At 37.5% G+C, this 26,513-nt stretch overlaps 1 protein-coding gene across 9 annotated transcripts in view; it reads right to left on the bottom strand.

The window, feature by feature from the left end:
- Positions 1-26,513, bottom strand: part of UTRN (utrophin) — a 576,786-nt gene that overhangs the window by 432,645 nt on the left and 117,628 nt on the right. For all 9 annotated transcript variants that reach the window (XM_015137213.3, XM_077999492.1, XM_015137214.3 and 6 more), the window contains 6 exons: positions 11,038-11,130; positions 9,370-9,447; positions 8,908-9,000; positions 6,523-6,695; positions 4,040-4,155; positions 3,185-3,345 (listed from right to left, as the gene is read on the bottom strand). In XM_015137213.3, the coding sequence (XP_014992699.3) occupies positions 3,185-3,345; positions 4,040-4,155; positions 6,523-6,695; positions 8,908-9,000; positions 9,370-9,447; positions 11,038-11,130 (714 nt within the window). The remainder of the gene's footprint in view (positions 1-3,184; positions 3,346-4,039; positions 4,156-6,522; positions 6,696-8,907; positions 9,001-9,369; positions 9,448-11,037; positions 11,131-26,513) is intronic.

Genomic DNA, 26,513 nt, shown 5'->3' with positions numbered 1-26,513 from the left:
AGCCAGTCCGGCTTCTCTCCTTCACCTTCCACATTTAATATGTAAGTAATTCTGACCTTCCTTCAAAACTTATCTCAAATCCATCCAGACCTTTCCCTTTCCACGACCACCTACATCCATCTTCTGAACCGGAATACCTGCTAACAACTGCCTTTACTTTACTGTTTTCCCCCACCCAACACTCTCACCTTCATAATCCACAGTCCTTTTCTCACACAGCAGCCAGAATGATCTTTCAAAAATGTAATCCCATCATAAGACGTACCTGCTGAAAACCTTTCGCTGGCTTTCCCAATGCTCTTAAGATATAATTTAAAATTCTTAGCACAGTTTACAAAAATACTGTGATAGCAAGAAACCAAGATAGAGAGACAGAAAGAGAGAGGCAGACAGAGCGTTGTATTTTGATAGATTAATCAGAAAAGACTTCTCTGAAAAGGCTCCATTTAAACTGAGGAAAAATGTGCAGCCTGCCATATAATGGTGGGTGGAGAAGCATTTAACAGATGGGAACCTGCACGAACAAGAATCTTGGGGAAAAAGTGGAAAAAGTCCACTCTAACTGCAGGGCAGAGTGGCAGAGGTAGGCCACATCTTGTAAACTATAGGAGAAAATGAAGTCTTTAATTAGTATGAAGGCTGGAATAGAATGAAAACACACACAAAAGACATTTTGGAGGAAGACTTGAAGAATCCAGCAAACTGAATATATGAGTTAAGAAATGAGCCAATCAGCACAGAGTTGAAACCATGGATAATTGAAAGACAGATGGTGCCAAAGACAGAGAAATAAAAATGAGTTAAGTTATGGACCAAAAATCCTAAAACTGCAGAATTAAAATAACCCCTGGAGATCATTTAGCTACAAACCTCTATACTAAAATGAGAATATCTAAGAACCAGGAAAGTTAGTGACCAGCCAAAAGTCACTGAGATAGGCACCAGTATCCATGAGGTCGAGAAGGAAGGCATTATCTAAACACAAATGTTCAGATGGTATTAATTCAAACACATGAGGAAACTTTCAACTGACAGATATTTAAAGAGTGAATATCTAAATGCAGGAATTATTCACTGACCACCAGCGTATGTTTGTAGAAAGAATAGGGCAGAAGAAGTCTGGCTATTAGGAGAGTAGTGGACGGCAAGCTATGTCAGAGAGATGATTAAAACTTGATCACGGCTGGGCGCGGTGGCTCAAGCCTGCAATCCCAGCACTTTGGGAGGCCGAGACGGGCGGATCACGAGGTCAGGAGATCGAGACCATCCTGGCTAACACGGTGAAACCCTGACTCCACTAAAAAAAATACATAAAACTAGCTGGGCGAGGTGGCGGACGCCTGTAGTCCCAGCTACTCGGGAGGCTGAGGTAGGAGAATGGCGTGAACCCGAGAGGCGGAGCTTGCAGTGAGCTGAGATCCACCACTGCACTACAGCCTGGGCGACAGAGCGAGACTCTGTCTCAAAAAAAAAAAAAAAAAAAAAAAAAAAACTTGATCACATTTTAGTTTTCAATTAGTGTAATTCAGCCTCTAAGGCACTAATGAAAGCTTGCAAATGATGACGTTAGTGTTAACACACTTGCACCTAATCAGATAGCAAATGTTTTCTGAAGTTCTTATCATGCCACCCTGAGCCCTAAACATAAGTGATTATTTTATCTGCACATCACGAAAAGTAAATGAAGTCTCCCTCCTTTTTAAGAGAGAAGGTCCTTAACTATAAGAGCTAAATATCTCCACCTTCTAACAAAATGCAATAAGGAAATGAATCTAAAACCCCAAAACAAACCCAGAAGATCATCTGAGCCAACTAAAAATGTGCATCATTAATGTAGAATGATAACTACACTTGTAGAGGCAAATGCTTCCTAGCACTTTTTTCAATTACAGTAAGTTAGGAATTTTCATCAGCATCATTTGATATTCACTTCAAAAGAGTGGGTTCACAATTAGGCCTCATTTCTCAATCCTTTCTTTTCAATAAATGTTTTTTTCTTTTTCTATAAATCACTCTATTTTTGAAATGGGGGAAATAAAAGGATTGGTACACACTACCCAAATAAAATTTAAAATAATAAGTAAATTCTCTGAATTTCAGAGGAAGGAAAAGGATGCTGTGTCAATTCAAGACTAGTATCATAATATGAGAATTAAATAATTTTTTAAAGAAATCTGTTAAATGAGAATGCCAAAACAAATCCAGAAGAAAAATGATAATAATGATAGCTGTTGCTTGTTGAGTGCTTATCAATGTCATTTTAGATACTTTGAATTCATTATCTTTATGAAGTAGGTGGTTTTAACCACATTTTGCAGACAAAATGGTGATTGAGAGTTTAAGTAACAACCCAAAACAAGTAGCAACAGGATTAATTTAAGGTCTGGAACCCAAGCTTGCTTTCTCTCTGAAATGTATTTCTTATAATTTTGAAATCTACATGTATGTCTTGGTTGCTTGGTCACCAGAATATTGAACCAAGTGACTTCTAAGGTCCAACTCTTACGACTCTCTCATCTTATGAATTACAAGGACTGGTTGGACTAAAACAGAATGAGATTAAATATGGATTCATTCAAACAGTATAACTAAGTAAGAAAATAAATTATGATTTTATTTCTCTCTTTAAAAATTCATTTATATCCTGATGAATGAAATCATCATAATCCCTTCATGAAAAGCTCACCAGTAGTTTACCATACATTACTGGTCCTAAAGGAAAGGGAAAATAAGGCTTACATTTTGATAGCCCTTGTGAGACATATAACGGGAAAAAAAAATCTTTTTTTCAATGGCGAAAAAAGAAAGACAATTAGTACTTAGAACAAAAACTAGGCTGATATGAGAAAAACCATCCTTAGCACATGACAGAAATAAAAGCTGGCAACCAGATGATGTAAAAACATAGATTCTCAGCATGTCATGCAGCAGCATGATCAACAGCCCAGTTTTTCTGGGTGAAATAAGGTATTTTCCTTCTTAATAAAGTCCATTGAGTTATGGTTTTTCTATTACATGAATGTGACAGAATGCTAACTGCTAAACTGAACTTCTTATGCAAATGTAAGCTGAGAAACCAAGATGTTCTCAGTCAAGAAAAAAACCCTCTGAAAGTGTTTTTATCTACTGCCTAGGAGAAAACAAATAGGGCGAGCCAAACACTTTAATAAAATATTATCTGTACCTGTATATTAATTGCTTCTTCCTCACATTCTTTCTTATATTTCCTTGGGAGTGTCTCTACCTCACGGATGGCATCTATAGTGACTTGCTGAGGTAGCACCTCAAACAAAGATGTTAAATACATAATTATGGATTTCTTGTCAGGAAGCTGAACGGCAACATCTAAAAGTGGAAGAATATAAGAACCAGCTTAAATTAGGTGTCCAAAATACATGAATTGCTCAATATTAGATATAAAATAACTCTCCTTAGTACCCATAAACAATACCTAATATATAATCTTTGCAATACCACAGCTCAGTAAATTGCCACTTCAAAATATATGAGACAAAGGCAAAAGGGATTACTTACTCTTGTTCAGTATATCATTTTTTAAAGTCTTCCCTAAAAGCTTCCCCAAAATGGTCAAAGATAAGCTACCATATGTTACCATTTAAGATAAAGATACAGACTTTATTCATACTATGAAAATAAGTCTAGAATTCAATCCTGCAACATTTATAACTAAAGTCTTTACATCACATGCAAGAAGCTCACATAAAAATGCTTTTTAATGGACTAACCAGATACTGAATTTATCTAATAATTACATTTTCTTAAAACTTTAATTCTTACTTAATTTAGATTAACTATTGTCCAGTGCTGTAGTTAAATTTCTACCTAAAGGATCCTACAAATTGCTAAGTACAAAAGTATTAATAACTGTCAGTAATAAAATGACTTGCACCTATACTCCAAAAAGGAAAAGGTTCTTCAAGTCTCATAATTCATTTTTAAAAGGACAAAGAGACACTGCTTTTCAAGAATGCAAAACTATAAAGTAAAATCAAGGTTGAAATTCAACACTGAACAATACCTTCAGGATCTAACAGCTTTTCAATTCCCAAATAAGTTTGAGCCTTGCTGAAGGCATGTTCAAGTCTCTCAATTGGTGACATTTTGACAACTTTATCCCAGCTGAAGAGATCAGGTCTGAAAACCATGCAAATAAAATGCAATGAAGATGAAATATGTGGAAACAAAGTAGGCATTGTTATACTATAATACATTTTAGTTTTAGATTATTTTTATTTGTGAGGATTTTTTGTGTTTATTTTTATATTCCAAAGACTTGTCAAATACATACTTGAAATTAATTCACAAATATGAAAATAACAGATAATACTTTCCAAGGATCTTGTATTAGCTAAATAGGACTGCTATTTTCTGTGGTAACCATTAAGACTAGAAGTAGTATGTAATATTTCCCAAAGAGCAGAAGAAAAGGGGGTAAGGGGGAACCTACCAATACAAAAAGAGATAGAAAGTAAAAATAAAAAATAAAAAAAAACACAGAAAAGATAAGACAAATGAGCAGCTCACACTATGTTGTAAAAATGAACTTAAATATATAAATTATCACAATCAATGTTAATGGACTAAATTCTTCAATTAAAAGATCAAGATTAGCAGAACACAAAATCCAGCTCTAATCTGTTCTCAGGATATTCCTAAAACAAAAGCCTTGGAAAAGTTTCCCTCCAATGCCCCGCTTCCATGCTACTATATTGTCTAGTACTGCATTTCATTTCTATCTTGGTTTTCTTTTAATACCACAAATTGGACATTATTGTTGCTTTGACTTACCCAAAAGTTCGTCATTTTCCTTATTCTGTATCTGTTCTTGCATGTTAGATCCACCCACCTTCTGAGATGTACTTCCCCCACTTCCCTCCCTGAATTCATCTCCCATTATTCCCCCAACTCAGGTCACTGCAGCCACTGGCCTCTCTTATCCCAGGTGCCTCCTCTGCTCTTGTCTGATGTATTTTTCTTCAGTGTGTGTACTATTTCTACATACTACACAACTTTATTATTGTCTATCTCCCTCTGTTGGAACATAAGCTCAAGGAGAACTAAGACTTTTGCCCGTTTTGTTCTCTGCCGTATACCCTGTGTCTAGCACGTAAAAGGCACTCCACGCATATTTGTTGAATCAATTAATTAATAAATTGAAAGGCATATTGGCTAAAACTCTACACTTCCTTGATAAAATCCCTTAACCAAGTAGAAACCTAGGGCAACCTTCTTAAACTGACAAAGGAGGAGTGGATGAATACTGGCAGGGAGGGATTCTTTAACCTCATAAAAAGTGTACCCAAAAAGCTACAAAAAACATTGTTCTTATGGTAAAACACTAAAAACACTCCTTTTGTTATCAACAACAAAAATTCTACCCACTATCACCAATTCAAATCAACACTGCATTGAAGGACAAGGCACAATAGAGAACAAAAAAGAAAACAGAAGAAATAAAAGGATCATAATTCTAGGACATTCTAATCCCTCCTCTCCCAAAAAACCTACAATCTACAGAGACAAACTTACTAAAATGTGTAAGAACTGATTAAGTTTCCAGATATAAGATGTAGAAACGTCTATTGCACTTTTATATACCAGCAAAAACAATAGAGGAAATGAAACTTGAGAAAAGTAATCATTTACAACAACAATAAAACATAACAAATTTTGCCTTTGGCATTTCAATCCCTGATTCATGTAGAAATTATTATTATTTTTTTTAGTGTGGTGAAGTAAAGATCCAATGCATTTATTTATATATGGGTAATCAATTGTCCAAACCATCTATTAATCTGCAATGTCAGCTCAAGCATATATCAGATTTTCCTGTGTAATGGAGCCATTTCTGAGTTCTTAATTTTATTAGGTTGAACCATATGAAAACACCACTCTTATACAGCAAAACAGTCACGTAGGCAATTTCATATGGTTCAGCTTACATTGGTGTGTATATTGATAGTACTGCATAGTCTTAATTAATACAGCTTCATACTTTCTTTTTGGAAAGTATTTTAGCCTGGTTCTTCTTCAGAAGTCTACTGGCTATTCTTGGGCCTCGTCTTTTATATAACTAGAATCTGTTCACAAGTTTCATTAAAGACAATTTGGCTACTTTTAATTTTAATTGGGAATGCATTGAATTTACAGAGTTTTACTTTCGGTATGAGAAGAAAAGCTAACACAATTTTTTGTATATATTATCAGTTAGTGCTGAATGACTGGGATTGAACTATGTGAGTTATTTCATATTTTTTAAATTCATAAATATGCAGGAGAAACTATGGACCTTGTATTGTGGCATTTAATTCCTAAGGAAATAAAGACTTGATGGGTAGTTTTCTTCCATGATATTTCTTTTCTTAAGGTTTTGGTAGAACATGTGCAGAAAGGAGAGCAGTGGGACTGGAGAAGGGGCTTCAGGGAGTAGTGGTGGCAGCAAAGGGGCAGAGAAGAAACATGAATTTGTAAAGCCCACTTCTAGATAGAGTAATGTCTCACTTATGTCGGTGGAGGACAGCATTAAAGGCGAGTCCATCTGTCCAGCTGGTGGTGAAGTTGAGGACGTTGACTTGGCTGTAGGGCCTGGTGGTCTGACGCACCCAGCTGAGCAGGATCTTTTCACTGTTGGTCTGCTGCAGGTCCGACATGACATCCTTCATGACATCTTTCACCTATGTAAGAGAAACCAGGCCTGTCTATAACTAATACTTCAATCGTTTACTTCTATTTAATTCAATGAAGTCTTTGAAAAAGCAATATTGCACTAATTAACCATTATGGATCAGGTAACTGGCATTCATTTTACTTCAGATTTTTCTGTAGACACTGGAGCAATAAATTTTAACAGTGATTATTTTGGGGGACAAAATTTGAGGTGATTTTTACCTCACTGTTATACATTACTGTGTTTTCTATATCTTAAGCAACACTTATACTATGTTTGGTTACAATGAACACTACTTTCATAGTCATAGAAAGTCATAGTTTATGTGTTTACAAAGACCTTTTCAATTTAAAAAAGTTTATTTTCTACAAAAATTAGAAAGGAAAAACTTTTGAGTACGTAAAAATAAAGTATCTTTCCTGATTGCAATCACAATTATACTCTAGAACTAACATTTTAAATTATTATTCTAAATTAGTAAACATGTTTCAAGAAAGTGCTCAAAGAATGACACAGATCTATCTAAGGGACACAGGAGCCAATTTAAGAGGCTCACACTGGCCAAATCTAGGATGACTTGAACACTCAAATGAATACTAGTAAAAGATTATAAACCTATGCAAATGTCCATGAATCTATACTGATATGTAAATGACTAAATGAATGGAGAGAGAGAGAAGATAGACAGAGAAACAAGAAATAAGGGGAAGCTCTTCCTTACAAGTAGAAAGCCAACTAATGTAGAAGGAATCATGAAATTAGAAAATCATGATCTATCAAGCATCATAATAATAGCTGGTCCAGGCAAAAAGTATGAATGGGTGCTAAAACTAACGAATAAAACTTCGATAAAAACTAAATATTTATACAGTCTCAAAGTATATCCCCACCCGATACTTTTAATAACAAAGGGTAGTCAAATTACAGGAAGAAACTTGGTAAATACCACCTTAGTCAAACAATCAAAGTTAACACTGCCAGAAAAAGAACTGACGGACATCCCTATCCCCGATATGATGCACTAAGAAGAACTCACGTCACTTTTGTGACGTCCCTGCCAAAAGTGAACAACCTGAACTTAATCATAAGGAAACCTCAGCCAAGCCCAAGCCCACCTAGAGAGATATTCTACAAAATAACTGGCCAGCACTCTTCAAAAATATCAATATCATGAAATACAAAGACTCAAAAACTTCCAGATTAAGGAGGACTAAAGAGACATGAAAAATAAATGTAATGCATGATCTCAGATTTTCTTTCACTACTAAGGATATTACTGGGACAACTGACAAAAATCTAAGATCTGTAGATTACATAATTGTATTATTTCAATGTTATTTTCTTGATTTTAATAATTGTATATTAAGTTTTCATATTTAATAATCAATGATTGGCATTTTAAATATCAGTATTTCACATTTCATATTATTATACCAGTATGCTATTGTGTTTACATATGAGAGTTCTTGTTTTTAGGAGAATGCCATGGTTTTAGAAAATACACAGTAAATATTTTAGGCAGATAGGGAGAGAGTACAAATGCAATATTGACAACTGGTAACATTTAGGAAATGTGAGTGAAAGGTACTTGGGAATTCTTTGAACTATTCCTGCAACTTTTCTGGACATGAAATTATGTCAATTTTTAAAATTTAACATAAGAAAGGTACGTACTTTTTTTCCTAGACCACAAAAATAGGGCATTTTGTCAGCCTCTTCCATTGAAAATTGTTATGAGTTGAATTATGTTCTCTAAAATTAATATGTTGAGTACTTCAGAGAGGGGCTCTATTTGGAAATAAGGTAATTGCAGATGTCACTAGTTAGAATGAGGTCACACAGGAGTAAGGTGGGCCCTAAATCCAGTATGACTGATGTCTTTACAAAAAGAGGAAATTTGACACAGATATGCACACAGGGAGAACACCACGGCAACACTGGAGCTATCTTATCACAGGTCAAGGAACCGCAAAGATTGCAGACAAACCACCAGAATTTGGGGGCAAGGCATGGATCAGAGTCTCCCTCAGAGACTTCAGGAAAAACCAACCCTGCTGATGCCTTGATTTTGGACTTCCAGCCTCCAGAACTGGGAGACAACAAATTTCTGTTGTTCAAACCAAGCAGCTTGTGGTAGTTGGTTATGGCAGCCCTAAGAAACCAAAAGACAAACAATACATTTTCCATCTCTATTAAAAAGTGATTGGAAATTTCCCCACCTGCCAGTGCAAAATGATGCTCCAAAGTAAGCCCAAAGTCAGTTTGTGATTTCCATCCACAATGTCAGTTCCCCCTATATTCACTAATTCCACCTATTAAGAAAAAAAAACAAAAAACCAAAACAAAACAAAAAAACACTTTTAAGACAATTTATTCACAGAACTCCAGGTTTTCATTTTAGCACATTTGGACAGCAGTATAAGTGAGAGATAAGAGAAATTTCATTTTAGAGAATCAGGTGAACCTAAATCTCAAAAATGTATTATTTATACCACAGATCAACATAGCCATCAGAAAAAGCACATGACTGTTTCTTCACTCACAGAAAAAGTTCAATATTTCTCATAATAAAAAATGTTTGCAAGAATCAGTGGATGCCAATGCATCAAGCAGTTGGCGAGTTTCACAATAAATAATGCTGATGGCAGCACAGACCCCCAAAACTCACATTACAAGCTTACATTGTTCTGATGTAAAACCTGCAGCACTCTGTTGACGTTATTTAAGGCATGTACCCTTGTGGAACCACGTTCCTTTGGCTGGAAAATAAAACACAAAAGCAAGTAAAACTAATTGTCCCTCCATATGTCTGACAAACACTAACACTGAGATATACACAGAAGAGCAGCTCAGCGTGCAGGGCCCCTCAGAGGCAGGAGCTCTGGCTGAAGTCTCAGGTTACCACCCTGGAAGCTGGTGTTCACAGTATGTAAATCCCTCAACTAACAACATCTTAAGATACCAGTTCCCTTGATACCAGTTTCAAGCATATTGAAATGTCCTAGGCAGCTTCATAAAAACACCAATCCCTCAGTCCAACCCCACCCCCAAAGAGTGTGGCTTAATGGGTCTAGGGTGTGGTCTGGACTTGGAATTTTTAAAAGATTGCCTATAGTTCTAATGTGCAGACAAGTTTGGAAAACAGTGCTCTATGAACAAAGCTTCCTGTCTCTCAATTGGTATGGCTGCAGAAGGATTTTAGAGAAGCTGTGGCCTCTTTATTCTGCACAGATGTGAACAGAGCAAGGAGGATTCAGAGGCACCATCCCCAGGCTCCAGGTAGCATTACAAGAGCCCTTGGAAGGCAGGGAATCCCCACCTGGGGAAAGATAACCTATGCAGCTTCTTTCTACTTCACTGGCCAGGGAACCTTATCTGAGAGAGGGATCAGCCTGTCTAACAGTTATCTACCCACCACCTGAAGGGCAAAGGGAGAGAATGACACCCCACACTTCTGCAAGAAAGAAATTCATCTTCAGGAGTGCATCTGTCTGTCCTGTGATAGTACTTCTACCTCTAGAGTTAACATTTGTACCCATAAATGCATCCTCTTCATTGGCAGTTTTTTCTGCATGACTATGGAGTATCCTACACATAAAATAATAGAGGTGTATTTAAAAAATAAATAAACAAAATACAATCCTGAAAATCTGAATAAAAAATGGATGTCATTGTTTTTGACAACTTTTTGTGTTTTTTTAGAGACGGAGCCTCGCTCTGTTGCCCAGGCTGGAATGCAGTGACGCAATCTCGGCTCACTGCAAGCTCCGCCTCCCAGGTTCAAGCAATTCTCCTGGCCTCAGTCTCCCGAATACCTGGAATTACAGGTGCATGCCGCCACGCCCAACTAATTTTTTGTATTTTAGTAGAGACGGGGCTTCACTGCGCTGCCCAGGCTGGTCTCGAACTGCTGAGCTCAGGCAATCCGCCCGCCTTGGCCTCCCAAAGTGCTAGGATTACAGGCGTGAGCTACTGTGCCCAGCCTGAACAACTGTTTTAAAAAATATTTAAAATTTCAATGTGTTTGTCTCCAGACTCTGCTGTTCAAAACATTCTGCCCTCTCTATAACTCCATTCTTTTTTGTAATTTCTCTCATCCTGGGCTGTATCAGAGCAATAAACAGTTCAGGTAATTTTATCTTCAATAAAAACAGAGCCCTCAGAAGAACCGAAATGCTGTTGCATCAAAGCACTCATTAAAACACTTCATTAAAAATGTTCCCAATTTCAGCCTTTACATTTGAATGTAAAGTAAAATGGATACTTTCACTTTAATGGGTACCCACAGTGGGTCATCAAGTATCAGTAATGACTGGAGACTCCATTGTTTACAAAGATGACTTGCTCACCAGTGATGTTCCTGTGAGGCCTTCTAGAAGATCCAATAGCTTCCTTCCATCTTTGAGGTCTGTGAACATATCATTGATTGGTGGTTTCCCACTCTGTAAAAGAAAAACACAAATAAAGTATGGGGTATGCCAACAGCAGAAACTCCACATATACCTGCAAATAAATGAGTGGCTTCATTTTTTGCTCAATTAAAATGTTGTGGATGATCTGCAGACTATCCAAATTTGTCTTTCATAGAAAGAACAAGTACAAATACAGAAATTTTCAAATCCCATAAAGAATATTTTAAACTGAAATAAATTACACTTTTCCTTATAAAGAAAGCAAATCAAGCTGCTGTTAACATTGATAGGCCTTCGGGCATCGTGGTTCATGCCTGTAATTTCAGCACTTCGGAGGCCGAGGCGAGCTCAGGAGTTTAAGACCAGCCTGGCCAACATGGTGAAACCTCATCTCTAGCAAAAATATAAAAATTAGCTGGGAGTGGTGGTAGGCACCTGTAATCCCAACTACTTGGGAGGCTGAGGCAGGAGAATTGCTTGAACCCAGGAGGTGAAGGTTGCCGTGAGCCAAGATTGCACCACTGCACTCCAGCCTGGGCAACATAGCAAGACTCCATCTCAAAAAAAAAAAATCTACAAAGTCTGGACATAATTTCACACAAATATACAGTAAAGTGTTAGAAAGAACAATGAACGACAACAAAATAATAGACCTTGAATATGATATATGTTCCTGAGAAAGCAATGATAAGGAGATGCATTAAAAATGTAAATGAGCCTACAACATCCGGGTGCAGAGGCCAACAAAAAGTATGAGGATTGTCACTTCATCACTGCATTTCACATCACAGTGTGACAATGTCTTCCAGCATTTCCATTATGGGAGCACGTGATTTGGTCATCAATTTCAGGGCTGAGGTGTTCAGTCTGTATTTCTGGTTATTAATTTCTTAACACTTAAGGCACTTTGGGCTTAACAATTAAATACTTTTTGTGCTTAAAACTAGTACCACTCCAAGATTTTGTCGGTTGAAGCTTATAGAATTCCTAAACTCTTGTCCCTGATAAATAGCCTCAACTCCCACAGATAATCCTGCTCTAGTGTCTGATGCCAGAAAAGTCCACTCCATTCACTGTAAGTTTGGTAGATCCTTGCCTGTCTGTGACACAATGGGGTATTGTGCAACGGGGCGATCACCACATAGAAAATCAGGAAGCCTCGGCTTTAAGTCCAGTTTGACCATTAACTACCTGGTGAACCTGGCTCAGCTACCTAAACTTTTAAATCGAAAGTCACTGTAAAGATCAAATAATATAACATTATAAGAAAATGCGCTGAAAACTATAGAGTACAATTTAATATTTAATAAATGTTGTATTATCTTGTATCAAATTACTGCCTTGTATAATAAAATCTCCACAGAGATTAACAGTTCCACTTCCTGTCAATAATAGATATTTTTTAACGAATACTTCTTTTATCTTCTTCATTTCTCACTTTAAAAAATAAATATGTATCATTTATATGAAGCAAAACTTTACCGTGAGTTTGAAATGGAGGAGGGGGAAGAAGGAGCCATTCTGCAGCTTCCTAAAATTTGGCATTACTCCTTCCTTCCTCCCCTCGTGATTCCTTATCTGTTTTTATTGTGTGTGTGTGTGTGTGTGTGTGTGTGTGTGTGTGTGCGCGCGCGTGGTGTGCGCATGCATGCCTGAAGAGACCTGAATTGCAAAGATGAATAAAGATTCCACATTTCTGCACACTCAACAGCTTACCATTCGGTGGAAGAGATACTCTGTTTCAGAAAATAATAATTACAGTGCGATGTGTAAGGTCTGGAATAGAGAAGTGTGCCAGTGCTAAAGGAGCACAGAGGAGAGAGAGGCCCCAAGAGCACTGCAAGCCAGGGAGTGGGCAAAGGCTTCAGACAGGAGTTGACCCTTGAACTAGACTTGATTTAGTTTTTTACAAGGCATAATTTACTTATCTTTTAAAAAATTTAGATTCAGGAAGTTCATACGCAGGTTTGTTACATGGGTATGTTGTGTGATGCTGAGGTTTGGGTCTCGAATGATCCCGCTGCCCAAGTAGTGAACATAGTACCCAGGAGGTAGTTTTTCAACCCTTGTTCCCCTCCCTCCCTTTATCTGTTTTTAAATAAGTATTAGGTATTGTCAACTCATCATTTTTAGCATGTGCCTTCTTCATTGTTCATATACTCCAGATGAGGCAAAGTGCAGTAAAGTTTTCACCACAGAATCAGTAAAGAATACACTGTTACTTATTCATATCTGAAACAAAGCTGCTTTTCTATTCCCAGCTGCCTTTTTCACAGACAGCAATGGATTCAGGGTCAAAGAGATTTTCTCCATCAATCAAAATAACACAGAGATGTGCAAGATGCAGGAACCACTTTCCAGAGGCAGAATTCCAGGAAGCCAGGCAAGGGGTAATGTCTCCCTGAGGGGAAAGTCCCGTGAGGACTTGCTACCCAGTGTCAGTAAAAGCAATGGGCAGAAGTGGCCTTCATCACCTGCCTACCTCTAATCCCCCTCCCCCACCCAACTAGAAGAACAGTTCTGCAAAATAGCCAACAAATAACCAAATTCACTTTCAGGTCTTAGGCATAGCAAAAATATATCATACAGGTAAAGCACATGGGAGAAACAAATGGGGGTATATAGGCATAGAAAGGATCTTAGAAAATACTGATGATGGCAAGGGCAACTAATATAATACCTGGGCATCCTGTAACCTTTCTCAAATCCACTCTCCACTTTCCAAAAAATAATATAATACAAAACAACTGGTTGGGCGCAGTGGCTCATGCCTGTAATCCTAGCACTTTGGGAGGCCGAGGCTAGAGGATCACTTGAGCAGGAATTTGAGACCAGCCTGGCCAACATGGCAAAACACCATCTCTACTAAAAATACAAAAACTGGCTGGGCGTGGTGGTGCACACCTGTAATCCCAGCTACTTGAGAGACTGAGGCAGGAAAATTGCTTGAACCCAGGAGACAGAGACTGCAGTGAGCTGAGATCATGCCACTGCACTACAACCTAGGCAACACAGCAAGACTGTATTTCAAAAAAACAAACAACCAAAAAAAAGCATTATATAAAGGAAATATAAATATTTATTCATATTATAAATAATTATGGATATCCATCAATGACCTCATCTGTAAACAAGAGGCCTCTTGTTGGCCATAGAATTTTGGGCAAGTTACTTGGCCTTTCTGCATCTATTTGTTTACCTGTTAAAAACTAAGATGACAGATGTTCATCAAATGGTTGATGTGACTATATCACAAGCATAACTTTAGTGTTTTCTATTGGCAGAAAAGTATAATAAAATATCTACAATATCTAAAAGGACTGAGACAACAAATAAGCACTTCTTCATCTCAGGCAGGAGGGCAAAGCAGGCCCTGAACATGAGAGCATGGTAGTGTCAATTCACGGAGAAAGATCTCACAAGTCTGAGGTTTCATTAATGTGTCATATGATGATCTGCAGGAATATACGTCATTCAAAAACAATTAACTACCTTTTGTTGTAAAATGAAAGCAGCCATAGACAATACATAAACAAATACACCAATTGGAATGACTATCTTCTAATAAAGCTTTATTTGTGGACACTAAAATTTGAATTTCACATAATTTCCACATGTCACAAAATATTACTCTTCTTTTGATTTTTTGTAACAACCTAAAACTGTAAAAACCATTCTTAGCTCATAGGCCATACGGAAACAGGCAGTAGAAATATGAAATGTTCTTAGACATAATGATAGCAAGCATTCACTGTATCAGATACGTTCTAAGAGACTTATAAAGATTTAATTGTATTATTTAGATGTATTATTTATTTCCTTATGATAGTATTTCAAGAAAAATAGCATCATCTTCTTCATTCTACAGGGGAAGAAACTGATGTGGAGGTGACTTAACAAATGAGAGGCAGAACCAGGATCTGATACCACAAAATCTGACTCCAAATCTATGTTTTCAACATCTGTGCTATACTGCTACTAAACTTATGAAGGCACAGGACTAGGACAGATGGGGAAGAAAACATTTCATCACTGGACTGGGATATATAACGAAAAAAATATTTAATCACTGGGGTGGGTGGGATATATTTAGTGGCCTCCCAAAGAGAGCAACAAGATATATACTACATTTTGATGAATTCAAAATGCAGACTATTTTTTCCTAGTACGCAACTTTAAAGTGTGTCTGGTGCTTTGGTATCACAAGCTGTAAACTTGGGATCCACTCTGGCAAACAGCTTGGAAATGTCAGAAGTCATCTATGAATAAAAATAAAAACTGATTCATCCTGACAGTTAACCTCTTATTTCGATTTTGAAATCTTTGCAAAGACTCATTTGCAGAGACTTCTCTGACAAAGAGAATACAGTTGAATAATGCATTTGGACAAATATTTAGTGAATACCTCCTTTGTGCTTGGCCCTGTGGAAATGCCAAGTTCAGGTCATTCTCCTTATTCTCAAGACAGTTTCCATAGTTTTCCAATAAATACAAAAGGGTATAAATGAACAGTCTTGAACTTGAAAGGTATATAAGCCTTGGGTCACATTTAACTTTAAAAAAATTAAACAAACACATTACATGACTCTAGATGACAGATACTACAGCCCTGGCATGGCCAGCTTTGGCTGTACCCAAGTCTCAACTCCCCCTACCATCACCATTTGGACAAGTGAGATCAGCATTCATACTTGCAGCTGGGACACTACTGCTGCTGGATTTTAAAATGTTAGAGCACAAAGGCAAACGATCATCACAATGCACGGGGAGAAGCCAGGGTGTCTCGTGGGGAGCAGGGGCTGCAAACAACTGCAGTGATGACACATTTGAGGGAAGCAAACCTGATGGGCCCCAGGCACATCTGGAAAATCAGCTGGCTCTGCAGGCTCAAATGGCAGCTCCTGCTCAGTTCTAGTCCAGAGTGGCCATATGGGAATTCAGGTTCACTGTGGGCAGAACTTCTCATTTTTAAAAAGAAGGTGGAAATCTGTATTTATATGTATAATCTCCTGATAACTATAATTTCCTAAAACACTGTGCTAAACAAATAGATCTTGTCTACAGGCACACCAGGTCATAGGGTGACTGATGAGCATGCATACAGCCTGACTACATATAGGTGAAATATAGGATTAATCAAAGAGGAATGCCTTAAGGAACTGGTCAGTTTTGGAGAAAGGCCACACACAAATATGCACATACACACACACACACTCACACATCCATGGACTATAGAATATGAATAATTGCAAATATATATCAAGAAATAATCACTCTTGCTCAGGCCAAAAACACAGGGAGTCATTCCTGATTCATTTCCTTTCACTTATTCTCCATCTCTAACCCACCCACAAGCCCTGTCCTTCCACTTCCAAAAACACATCCCAAACGTGATCACTTCTTACCACGGTCATTGTGTCAACTCTAGCCCAAACCGCCATTATCTATTGCCTGAACTCCAGCTCCAGCCAACTGATCTCTTTGCTTCTACGTAAGAGCCAGAATAATTCCAGTTTTAATGTGCAGACCACATTGTGTCATTTCCCTGATTTACCCTAATGGGAGTCCATTATAGGCAAATCCAATCCAAACTCCAAATAAAAATCTTGTGAGATCTGGTCCCACCCTCTCTCTGATCTGATACTGTATTATTCTTACCCTTCTTCAATACTCCCAAAGCACAATTATTAATATTTCTATCACAGATCATGTTTTTCAGCAACAGTAGTAGTAATGGAAAAAATCTATAAAAGATTGAATAAGGAAGTAAGATTTAGAAAGTACAGTTTGGATTTTTTAAAAGAGTGAAATTCTAATTCTTTGTATCAATAACAAATCAGAAGCAGAATTGGGCCTTGGATTTTCCAGTAGGGAGATAGATCAGTGCCTACTTTCTGTCGTACAGTATGCAATAACCAAGGCTGATAAAAGCAGCCCTTGACTTCACGGCACTCAGACTCCAAATACAATCATGAGTCACTTAAGGACAGGGATACAGTCAGAGAAATGCATCCTTAGGTGATTCCATCATTGTGCAAACACCATAAAGTATATTTACACAAACCGAGATGGAATAGCCTACAACACACCTAGGCTAGATGGTATAGCATATCACTGCTAGGCTACAAACCTATAGAACATGTTACTGTACTGAATACTGCAGGCAACTGTAACACACGGTAAGTATTCATGTTTCTAAACACAGAAAAGTTACAGTAAAAATATGATATAAAAGATTTTAGGCTGGATACAGTGGCTCACGCCTGTAATCCCAGCACTTTGGGAGGCCGAGGCGGGTGGATCACCTGAGGTTGGGAGTTGGAGACCTGCCTGGCCAACATGGTGAAACCCTATCTCTCCTAGAACATAAAAATTAGCTGGTTGTGGTGGTGCACACCTGTAATCCCAGCTGCACAGGAGGCTGAGGCAGGAGAATTGCTTGAACCTGGGAGGCAGAAGTTGCAGTGAACCAAGACCGCACCACTGTCCTCCAGCCTGGGCAACAGAGAGAGACTCCATCTCAAAAAAAAAACAAAAACAAAACAAAAATAGTACACCTGTATAGGACACTTAACATGAATGGCGTTTACAGGACTAGAAATTGCTCTGGGTGAGTGGTAAATGAATGTGAAGGCCTAGGATACTACTGTATACTACAGTCGACCTTATAAACACTGTACACTTAGGCTACACTAAATTTATTTTAAAAATATTTTTCTTTCTTCAATAATAAACCTTAGCTTACAGTAACTTTTTTACTTTATAAGCTTTTCAATTTTTTTAACTTTTTGACTCTTTTATAATCACACAGTTTAAAACACAAACACATCACACATCTGTGCAAGAATATTGTTTCATTTTTTCCTTATTCTATAAGCCTTTTTCAATTTTTAAAACTGTATTTTTTTAGTTTTTAAACTTTTTTATTAAAAACTAAGACACAAACATACACATTAGCCTAGGCCTACACAGGGTCAGAAACAGCAATATCACTGTGTTCCACCTCCAGATCTTGTCCCACTGGAAGGTCTTCAGGGGCAATAACACGCATGGAGCTGTCGTCTCCTATGATACCAATGCCTTCTTCTGGGACTCCTCCTGAAGGAACTGCCTGAGGCTGTTTTATAGTTAACTTTTTTTTTTTAATGAGTAGACGGAATACCTTCTAAAATAATGGACTGGACACAGTGGCTCACACCTGCAATCCCAGCACTTTGCGGGGCCAAGACAGGCAGATCATGAAGTCAGGAGTTCGAGACCAGCCTGCCAATATGGTGAAATCCCGTCTCTACTAAAAATACAAAAATTAGCCAGGCATGGTGGCACATGCCTGTAATCCCAGCTACTCAGGAAGCTGAGGCAGAAGAATCGCTTGAACAGGGGAAGTACAGGTTGCAGTGAGCCATAATTGCACCACTGCACTTCAGCCTGAGCAACAGAGCAAGACTCCATCTCAAAATAAATAAATAAATAAAATAATGATAAAATTATAATAAACACATAAACCAGTAACATAGTTGTTGGTTATCACTACCAAGTATTATGTACTGTACATAATTGTATGTGCTAGCTATTTCTACAACTGGCAGCATGGTAGGTTTGTTTACAACAGCATCACCACAAATACCAGATGATACGGTTTGGCTGTGTCCCCACCCAAATCTCGAATTGTAGCTCCTATAATTCTCACATGTCATGGGAGGGACCCAGTGGGAGATAACTGAATCATGGGGGTGGATCTTTCCTGTGCTGTTCTCATGATAGTGAACAAGTCTCATGAGATCTGATGGTTAGTTCCCTGCACATGCTCTCTCTCTCTTGCTTGCTGCCATGAGAGACGTGACTTTGCTCCTCTTTTGCTTCTCACCATGGCCTCCCCAGCCATGCGGAACTGTGGGTCAATTTAACCACTTTCCTTTATAAATTACCCAGTCTCGAGTATGTCTTTAGTAGCAGCATAAGAACAGACTAATACACTCGAGTAAATGGCATTGTGCTCTGCCCTTATGACAGTTACAGCATCACTAAGTTATGGGAATTTTTCAGCTTCATTATCATCTTCTGGGACCACCACCATATATGTGGTCCATCAATGTCCAAAACATCCTTATGCAACACATGACTGTAGATATAAACAAAAAACAGTACTAACATAATATGGCAAATATGTTAAGGTGAATTTGCAAATCTAGCTTGGTACTGCCAAAATTATACAAAGAAACAGATATAGCAGGGAGACAGAATCTGTCCTATGACTTACCTAAACCCATTATAAGCAATCAAGTTATAACTGCATATAATAAAAAGAGTTGGAAGATAACAGATTTTAAATGCTTTCAAAAGTAATATGTCTGATGAGTGTCATCTTACAAATGAACAACAAATTTGAGCCCTTTGACACTGATTATTCTATTATTTACACCGTTTTCAAAACAGGATTTGAGACACTCTATTTAATTCAATTACTAGTCCCATCATTTACTGTGTGTCTATGTGTGTGTGTGTGGGTATACAGTATATATATACACACAAACATACATAGTGTACATATCGTAATATATTCATACTCTCCTCAGATTAATCTGATGCCCCTGATAGTTCAAAATGATGCCCCAGCATCTGATAACATTGTAAATTTTATGGTCTCTCTCTCTCCCCCTCCTCATCTGTTTTTTGCAAGAAGTTGGTTAATTTAAAAATTCCAATAGAAATAACTTAATTCAATATTTCTCAATCTTTTCAAATTAGAATCTTTAACTCATGAACCCCAATCTCAACACTGACACAAATGTAGCACCCTTTTACATTCTTGTAATTCTTCAATTTTTAAATAATCAATATTGCATCAGTAAGCACTATGTACAACATCATCTTAGTTAATGATTATATATTTATATGATAATACATTTTTAAGCCATTATACAACAAAATGCTACACTTTTTCTCTTGGTGGTGGAATTAAAAGTAGTTTGAAAATTTTTCTTTGGATTTACTCTTTTATCTAATTTTTACAAAGTTTATGTATTATTGCATAAATTAAATAATAGAAGTCTTCAAAAGAATGTTGGCTCTAGTCAAGATTAAGCAAAATTATAAAATTAGGTTCATCTCAATTATAAAATGTGTACCTTAATCAATGAAATGAAGACTGTATGGTATTTAGTATTTACTTTTATGATTCAACTCCATGGTAAAAGAATAAACACAGCATTGCTTTCCACAGAGAAGACTAAAAGCAAAATAAGGGCACTGAAATAATGCCTAATGAGTTCCTTCCACACCTCAACAACAGAAAACCAGCAAAATGTGCTCCAGTCACTTAAACAATTAGTGAGTGCAGATCTCTCAGCCGTCCTCTTTAAGAATTCTGGGTGGTCAGCACAAGTTGTTAAGAATTGAAAAAGATTCCTTTTAGAAGCTTGCTTGGAAGGAGGGAGGGAGAGAAGAGGAAGAGAGAGACAGAGACAAGAGAAACAGACGGTTGCAGATCATCACAGAGTATGCCACATTAACTACAGAGCAATGATTTACAGTGTTTACTGTAAATGTGCAGAGAACAGTCCAAATCAGTAAATGTGCACCTACCTTCAGAACTACAAAATACTGTAAAACACATGCCAAACCAAGTAATATCTTTCAGGGAATCACAAGTCACACAGACATGTAACAGAATGTTTACCTTGATTTTGGTAAGTTATTGGTATAGTGATGATAAAATCTGGAATGATAAGGAACCAATGTGGGGCTCAGATACCTGGTGGCCAGAGGCAGGGGCCACTAGCGTACTCCATGGACAATCAGGTGAGGTCTGGGGGCTGAATAAGCTCTGACTCCAAATTAGCAAGAAAAAAAAAAATGGGCTAAGGACATGAATAGACAATTCTCAAAAGAAGATATACAAATGGCCAACAAGAATATGAAAAAATGCTCAACATCACTAATGATCAGGGAAATGCAAATCAAAACCACAATGCGATACCACTTCACTGCTGCATGAATGGCCGTAATGAAAAAATCAAAAAACAACAGAGGTTGGCAAAGATGCAGTGAAAAGGGAACACTGCTGGAAATGTAAACTAGTACAGCCACTATGGAATACAGTGTGGAGATTCCTTAAAGAACTAAAAGTAGAACTACCATTTGATCGAGCAATCCCATTACTGGGTATCTACCCAGAGGAAAAGAAGCCATTATACAAAAAAGATGCTTGCACACATATGTTTATAGCAGCACAATTCGCAAATGCAAAAATATGGAATCAGTCCAAATGCCCATCGAACAATGAGTGAATAAAGAAATTGCAGTATGTGTGTATATATATGTGTGTGTATATATACTATTAATACTATACAAATAGTATATATACTATTATATATATTATATATTTATATATTATATATTAATTAATATATATTAATATATAATATTTTTGCAGTTGCAAATTGTGCTGCTATAAACATGTGTGTGCAAGCATCTTTTTTGTGTAATGGCTCCTTTTCCAAATGCCCACCTCTGATGGGCATTTGGGCTGTTCCATATTTTTGCAATTGTGAATTGTGCTGCTATAAACATGCGTGTGCAAGCATCTTTTTTATATATAATATAGATATATATTATATATATACTAATAGTATAGTATATATATAGTACATGAATAATACTATTCAGCCATTAACAAGAAATGAAATAATGGTATTTACGGCAACCTGGATGAAACTAGAGACCATTATTCTAAGTGAAGTAACTCAGGAATGGACAACCAAATATTGCATGTTCTGACTCATAAGTGGGAGTTAAGCTGTGAGGATCCAAAGGTATAAGAATGACACAATGGACTTTGGGGACTGGGGGTGGGAGGGGGTGGGTGGAAGTGGGGGTGAGGGATAAAATTCTACAAATTGGGTACAGTGTATACTGCTCGGGTGATGGGTGCAGCAAAATCTCACCGAATCACCACTAAAGAACTTACTCATGTAACCAAACACCATCTGTTCCCCCAAAAACCTACGGAAATGAAATAAATAAATAAATAGCTCTGACTGCACATGCATACCAGGCAAGGTCTGTAGGCAAACTCAGGAAACAATACAGCTTATTCCATGTATACACAACTGGCAATACAGTAGAAATGTTTGAAGAACGCAGTCCTTCAAAAGATAGGCTTCCATGGGACTAGGGTGAGGCACTGGTAATGCACTGATTCTGACAGTGTAAAGGTAAAGAAAATGAAAGTTCCTTTGTTCAATATATATAAAGGAGAGGCAGCTACACTGCTCCTTCCCTTCCCTTAGGGTGTCTCCTTAAAACAAAATAGACCCAATTTTTGTGATCAGGAAATAGATAAACCCAGTCTCGTTTTCCAAGTTAAGTTAAACACAGGAGTTGTTGAGAAGTTGGACAGAAACCATCACAACATGGCACATCTAGTTGTCTCTCACAGAGACAAGTGTTCGTTGTTCTTTCTCCTACTTTACTGAATATTTGTGTGAAATTCTGTCTAGACTTTGTCGTCTTTAACCAACTGCCTGCATGCACTTAACCACACATGCGCACTTAATTGTAAATTGTATTTTCTCTGTATTCTATGTTGGTACCAAGAGGTACCAGTGTTGGTAGGATTTTTTATTTCTCCAACAAATAATAACAAAAATAAATGTCAGCTTCCCCCCAAGTGTGACTCCCCTTATGGCTGGTGAATTGTTACCTGTGGCAATTGCAGCTAAAAGTTTCCCAGGCCAGATACGGCTGGTAATGGGTCCAGTGTCTCCTTACTCTGTGTAATAGGTAGAGCTTCTCTCCCCTCAACCACTACCTCTCAGCAATCCCCTCTTGATACCTTACTTCCCACCCCGGCATAAGCCCACCCTTCCCTGCACCACCAGAGCCCATCTCTGAAGCTAGAGATGGTGGGGCCACAAAAGGCTGAATGGAAAAGCACAAGGAAGGTGGTCCTGCTCACTCCTTCCTAGGTGAAGGGTGAATAGTCATTTCCTCCCAGTTGATCAATTTCTAAACTGATCATCAATTATAAAGACTACCAAATTTGCTTCACAATTATGAATACCAATAGGCCGAATCAAAACCCTTTATTAAGTACTCATCAAAGCATAGCATATTAAATAATACTTAACAGTTTTAATTTTAATCATTTGTTTTTAGTTTTAACCAAGGTGAAGTTCATTTTATAAACAATTTTGAGATAAAAATCAAATTTTAAAAATTCAAACTGAATGAAAACAAAACAAACAGCAACAACAACAAAGCTTGCATAGGTACAGCCAAAGTATATCTGGAAGCTGGTGTTTAAGAATATGGAGTATATTTTATTGTTTTCTTTTTAGAGGTATTAGTGAATAGACACTAATTCACACTTCTTTTTAAGGAACCACTTGAATGTGAATGGCTCCTAAAACAATCAGTTGAGTTTCCATATGCATACTCATGAAATAAACCAATGGCAGACCCAGTGTGTAGCTCTTCAAGCTCAAGCCTCTACTACAGATGGTATTTATCATCACATAGGAAGCCTGTCAGCCTGTTTATAGTACTAAAGAGAAGATTGAACACCTAGAGGTGGAAAAGGGTTTGGGCTCCTTTTATTGCACCTCCTGTACAAATCTCTCTCCTCATCTTTTCCCACCCCTATTTTAGTGATCATTAACTTCCAACACGAAAAAAGTAGAAAAACAATATCTAAAAGCAATGTCTCATTGTCTCCTAAAGGAAAGCATCTTAATAGCTCTCCATATTGGAATCCATAAAAAAAAAAATGCTTCATAGCTTTTCTCTCTTAGGTTCTGTCAATTTAAATTTCAAATTTGGAATTGTAACTTACATGAAAACTTGGCTCATCTGTGTCTTAGAAAAGAGAAAAGCAGAAATTTGCACAAACTCAAGTTCAGCATTTCTAAGTTTGCATATTTTCTACCTAACCTTTATTTGTGAAGCCTCTTTAGAGAACTGTCTCACCAAATTGATAAAATAACTTATGCAATTTGTATGTTTTCAGCTCTGCCAGATGAGCAGCTCTGAAAGTCAGCCAAAGAAAATGCAGGCTCAAAGTCAGAGCAAATTTCCCAACAGCAAAGCAATGAGGCCTTTGCTGCCTCCCTTGGGAGACCGGCCGGCTAACAAACCAGAGGCTCTGAAATTCAGAAGGGGCAAAAAACTCAAGTCATATACACCATACAATGGAAGAACGTGAGCTTAATGAGCCAATGCTTTTTCCCTTTTCTGTTTATATGTGTCGCACAGATCCACAGATCAGGAGTATCACAAATTCAAGGTACCTGATAGGTTTTTTATTTTGCATTCCTAAGTAATTATCATCTCCTATACACTTCACAGCAATGCCTCAATATTTCTTCATGATATAAGGCAGGTAATAATGACCAATTGTGTCTTATGGCTATAGAAATGTAGACCAGGTGACCTGAAAAATTTGACTAATAATTTGCCTGAGGTCATAAATAAATGAGCAGGATATCCAGAAATAAGTGTTTAATTTCCTAACTTTTTGCTTTCTTTTTTGGATAATCACTTTTTTGAGCTCTTCATAAGTTTTAAAAATCCAAGAGCCATAATTTACTGTACACTATGACTTCTCAGGATCCTTGAATTCCAAAGCACCGTATACTCTATGATATGTTAACAAGGATTTGCGGCAAAAAGAATACATATTTTGAGTGAGTGCTGTCTTGGCTACTGTATATTCATATGCAGTTACAAATTAAAAGATGGTTTTAGACCAATATTATTGTCAAGTTCTTTACCAAATCCCTTATCAAGAAAAGAATTGTGCTAGCCTTAAGTTTTTAGTCTTATTTTTCTTCACAGTGAATGTAGTAGTTAGATCCTATGTGAAGAACTGTACTGGGTAAATAAAACAATAATATACATTAAGTCCAAGTGGTCATTTAACAATCACTGCAGCACAACTCCAAGAAATCAGGTAAACAGGGAAAGTTTGGATAGCTGGATTTGCTTATTTTTGTGAAAAATGCAGCAAAAGCCCTGATGCATTATATTCATATCCAGGACATAGCACAATTCATGCCATGTTGCACTCAGTCCTAAACTCTACTCTTGTCTCTTTCCAATGCAACCATCCCCAAGTGGCTTGTGAACATATAGAATTAGGCATATTCAATGTATGTCTATGTCATTGTCATTCATTTATTTATTAAGCCTACAAATACTTTACTGGATACCTACTAAATGCCAAAAGATATGCCAATGAGCAAATAGACAGTCCCTGCACCCACAGAGCTTATGCCTAACCTAGGAAAAAAGACTGGCAACTATTTAAATTACAGTATGGTAAGTGCTTCAAATCATAACACTTTGATAGTATACAGCTTTTCTACCCTAGTCTGGAAGCTCAGAAAAGAGATCCTTGAGGAAGCAACATTTAAGTTCAGGCAAGAAGGAAGGGTAGGAGCTGCCCAGGAAGAGATAGAGAAAGGACTGTGTGCAAAGGCCAGGAAGGCCACCGGGATGGTAAGCAGAGACAGAGTGGCTGGAGCATAAAGAGGGAGCGAAAGGAAAGTACAATAAAATTAGGAGTAAATTGGGAGGTAGCTATTTAGAGTGTTAAGAACCAAGTAAGACCAAAACATCACACTATATATCAAAAATATGTACAATTTCAATTTCTAATTTTGTTTTTTTTAAAAAGGACAATGGGCACCCAATGAAAGAGCTTACAGAAGAGAAAAACGTATTCAGGTTTACCCTTTAGAAACACTATAGATACTCTCTTGAAAATGGAAGGGGAGGCCGGGTGCGGTGGTTCACGCCTATAATCCCAGCACTTTGGGCGGTTGAGGCAGGCAGATCACTTGAGGTCAGGAGTTCGAGACCAGCCTAGCGAACATGGTGAAACCCCATCTCTACTAAAAATACAAAAATTAGCTGAGCGTGGTGACATGCGCCCATACTCCCAGCTACTAGGGAGGCTGAGGCAGGAGAATCGCTGCAACCTGGGAGGCAGAGGCTGCAGTGAGCCAAGATTGGACCACTGCACTCCAGACTGGGCGACAGAGCAAGACTCTGTCTCAAAAAAAAAAAAAAAAAAAGAAAAAAAGAAAAAAAAAAGGATAGGGAGATGGAGAAGGTGGGGCATGGAATGAAGAACCAATTAGCAGATTCTCACAGTGGTCCATGTATTCAACGATAATTTTCAAACAAGGTAAGGTTATCACTCTCAAACCAATGTGATAATAATGTGTGTTAAAGACTTTATTTAACTCATTAATTAATGAGGGACCCAATAAGGTGTTACAACCAGTTCAGGGGAAAATTTTTAAAAACACATGTTTTATATAAGAAAGATGAAAACTGAAGTAGATTTGCAATAGATCAAAAACTGGTCTATCCAAGGAGCAATAATTAACTGCTTTCCAAATAATTTT

The sequence above is a fragment of the Macaca mulatta genome, chromosome 4 (assembly GCF_049350105.2).
Source record: "Macaca mulatta isolate MMU2019108-1 chromosome 4, T2T-MMU8v2.0, whole genome shotgun sequence".
In the NCBI taxonomy this organism is placed as follows: Eukaryota; Metazoa; Chordata; class Mammalia; order Primates; family Cercopithecidae; genus Macaca; species Macaca mulatta.
This window is presented reverse-complemented; position numbering and strand designations above follow the sequence as displayed.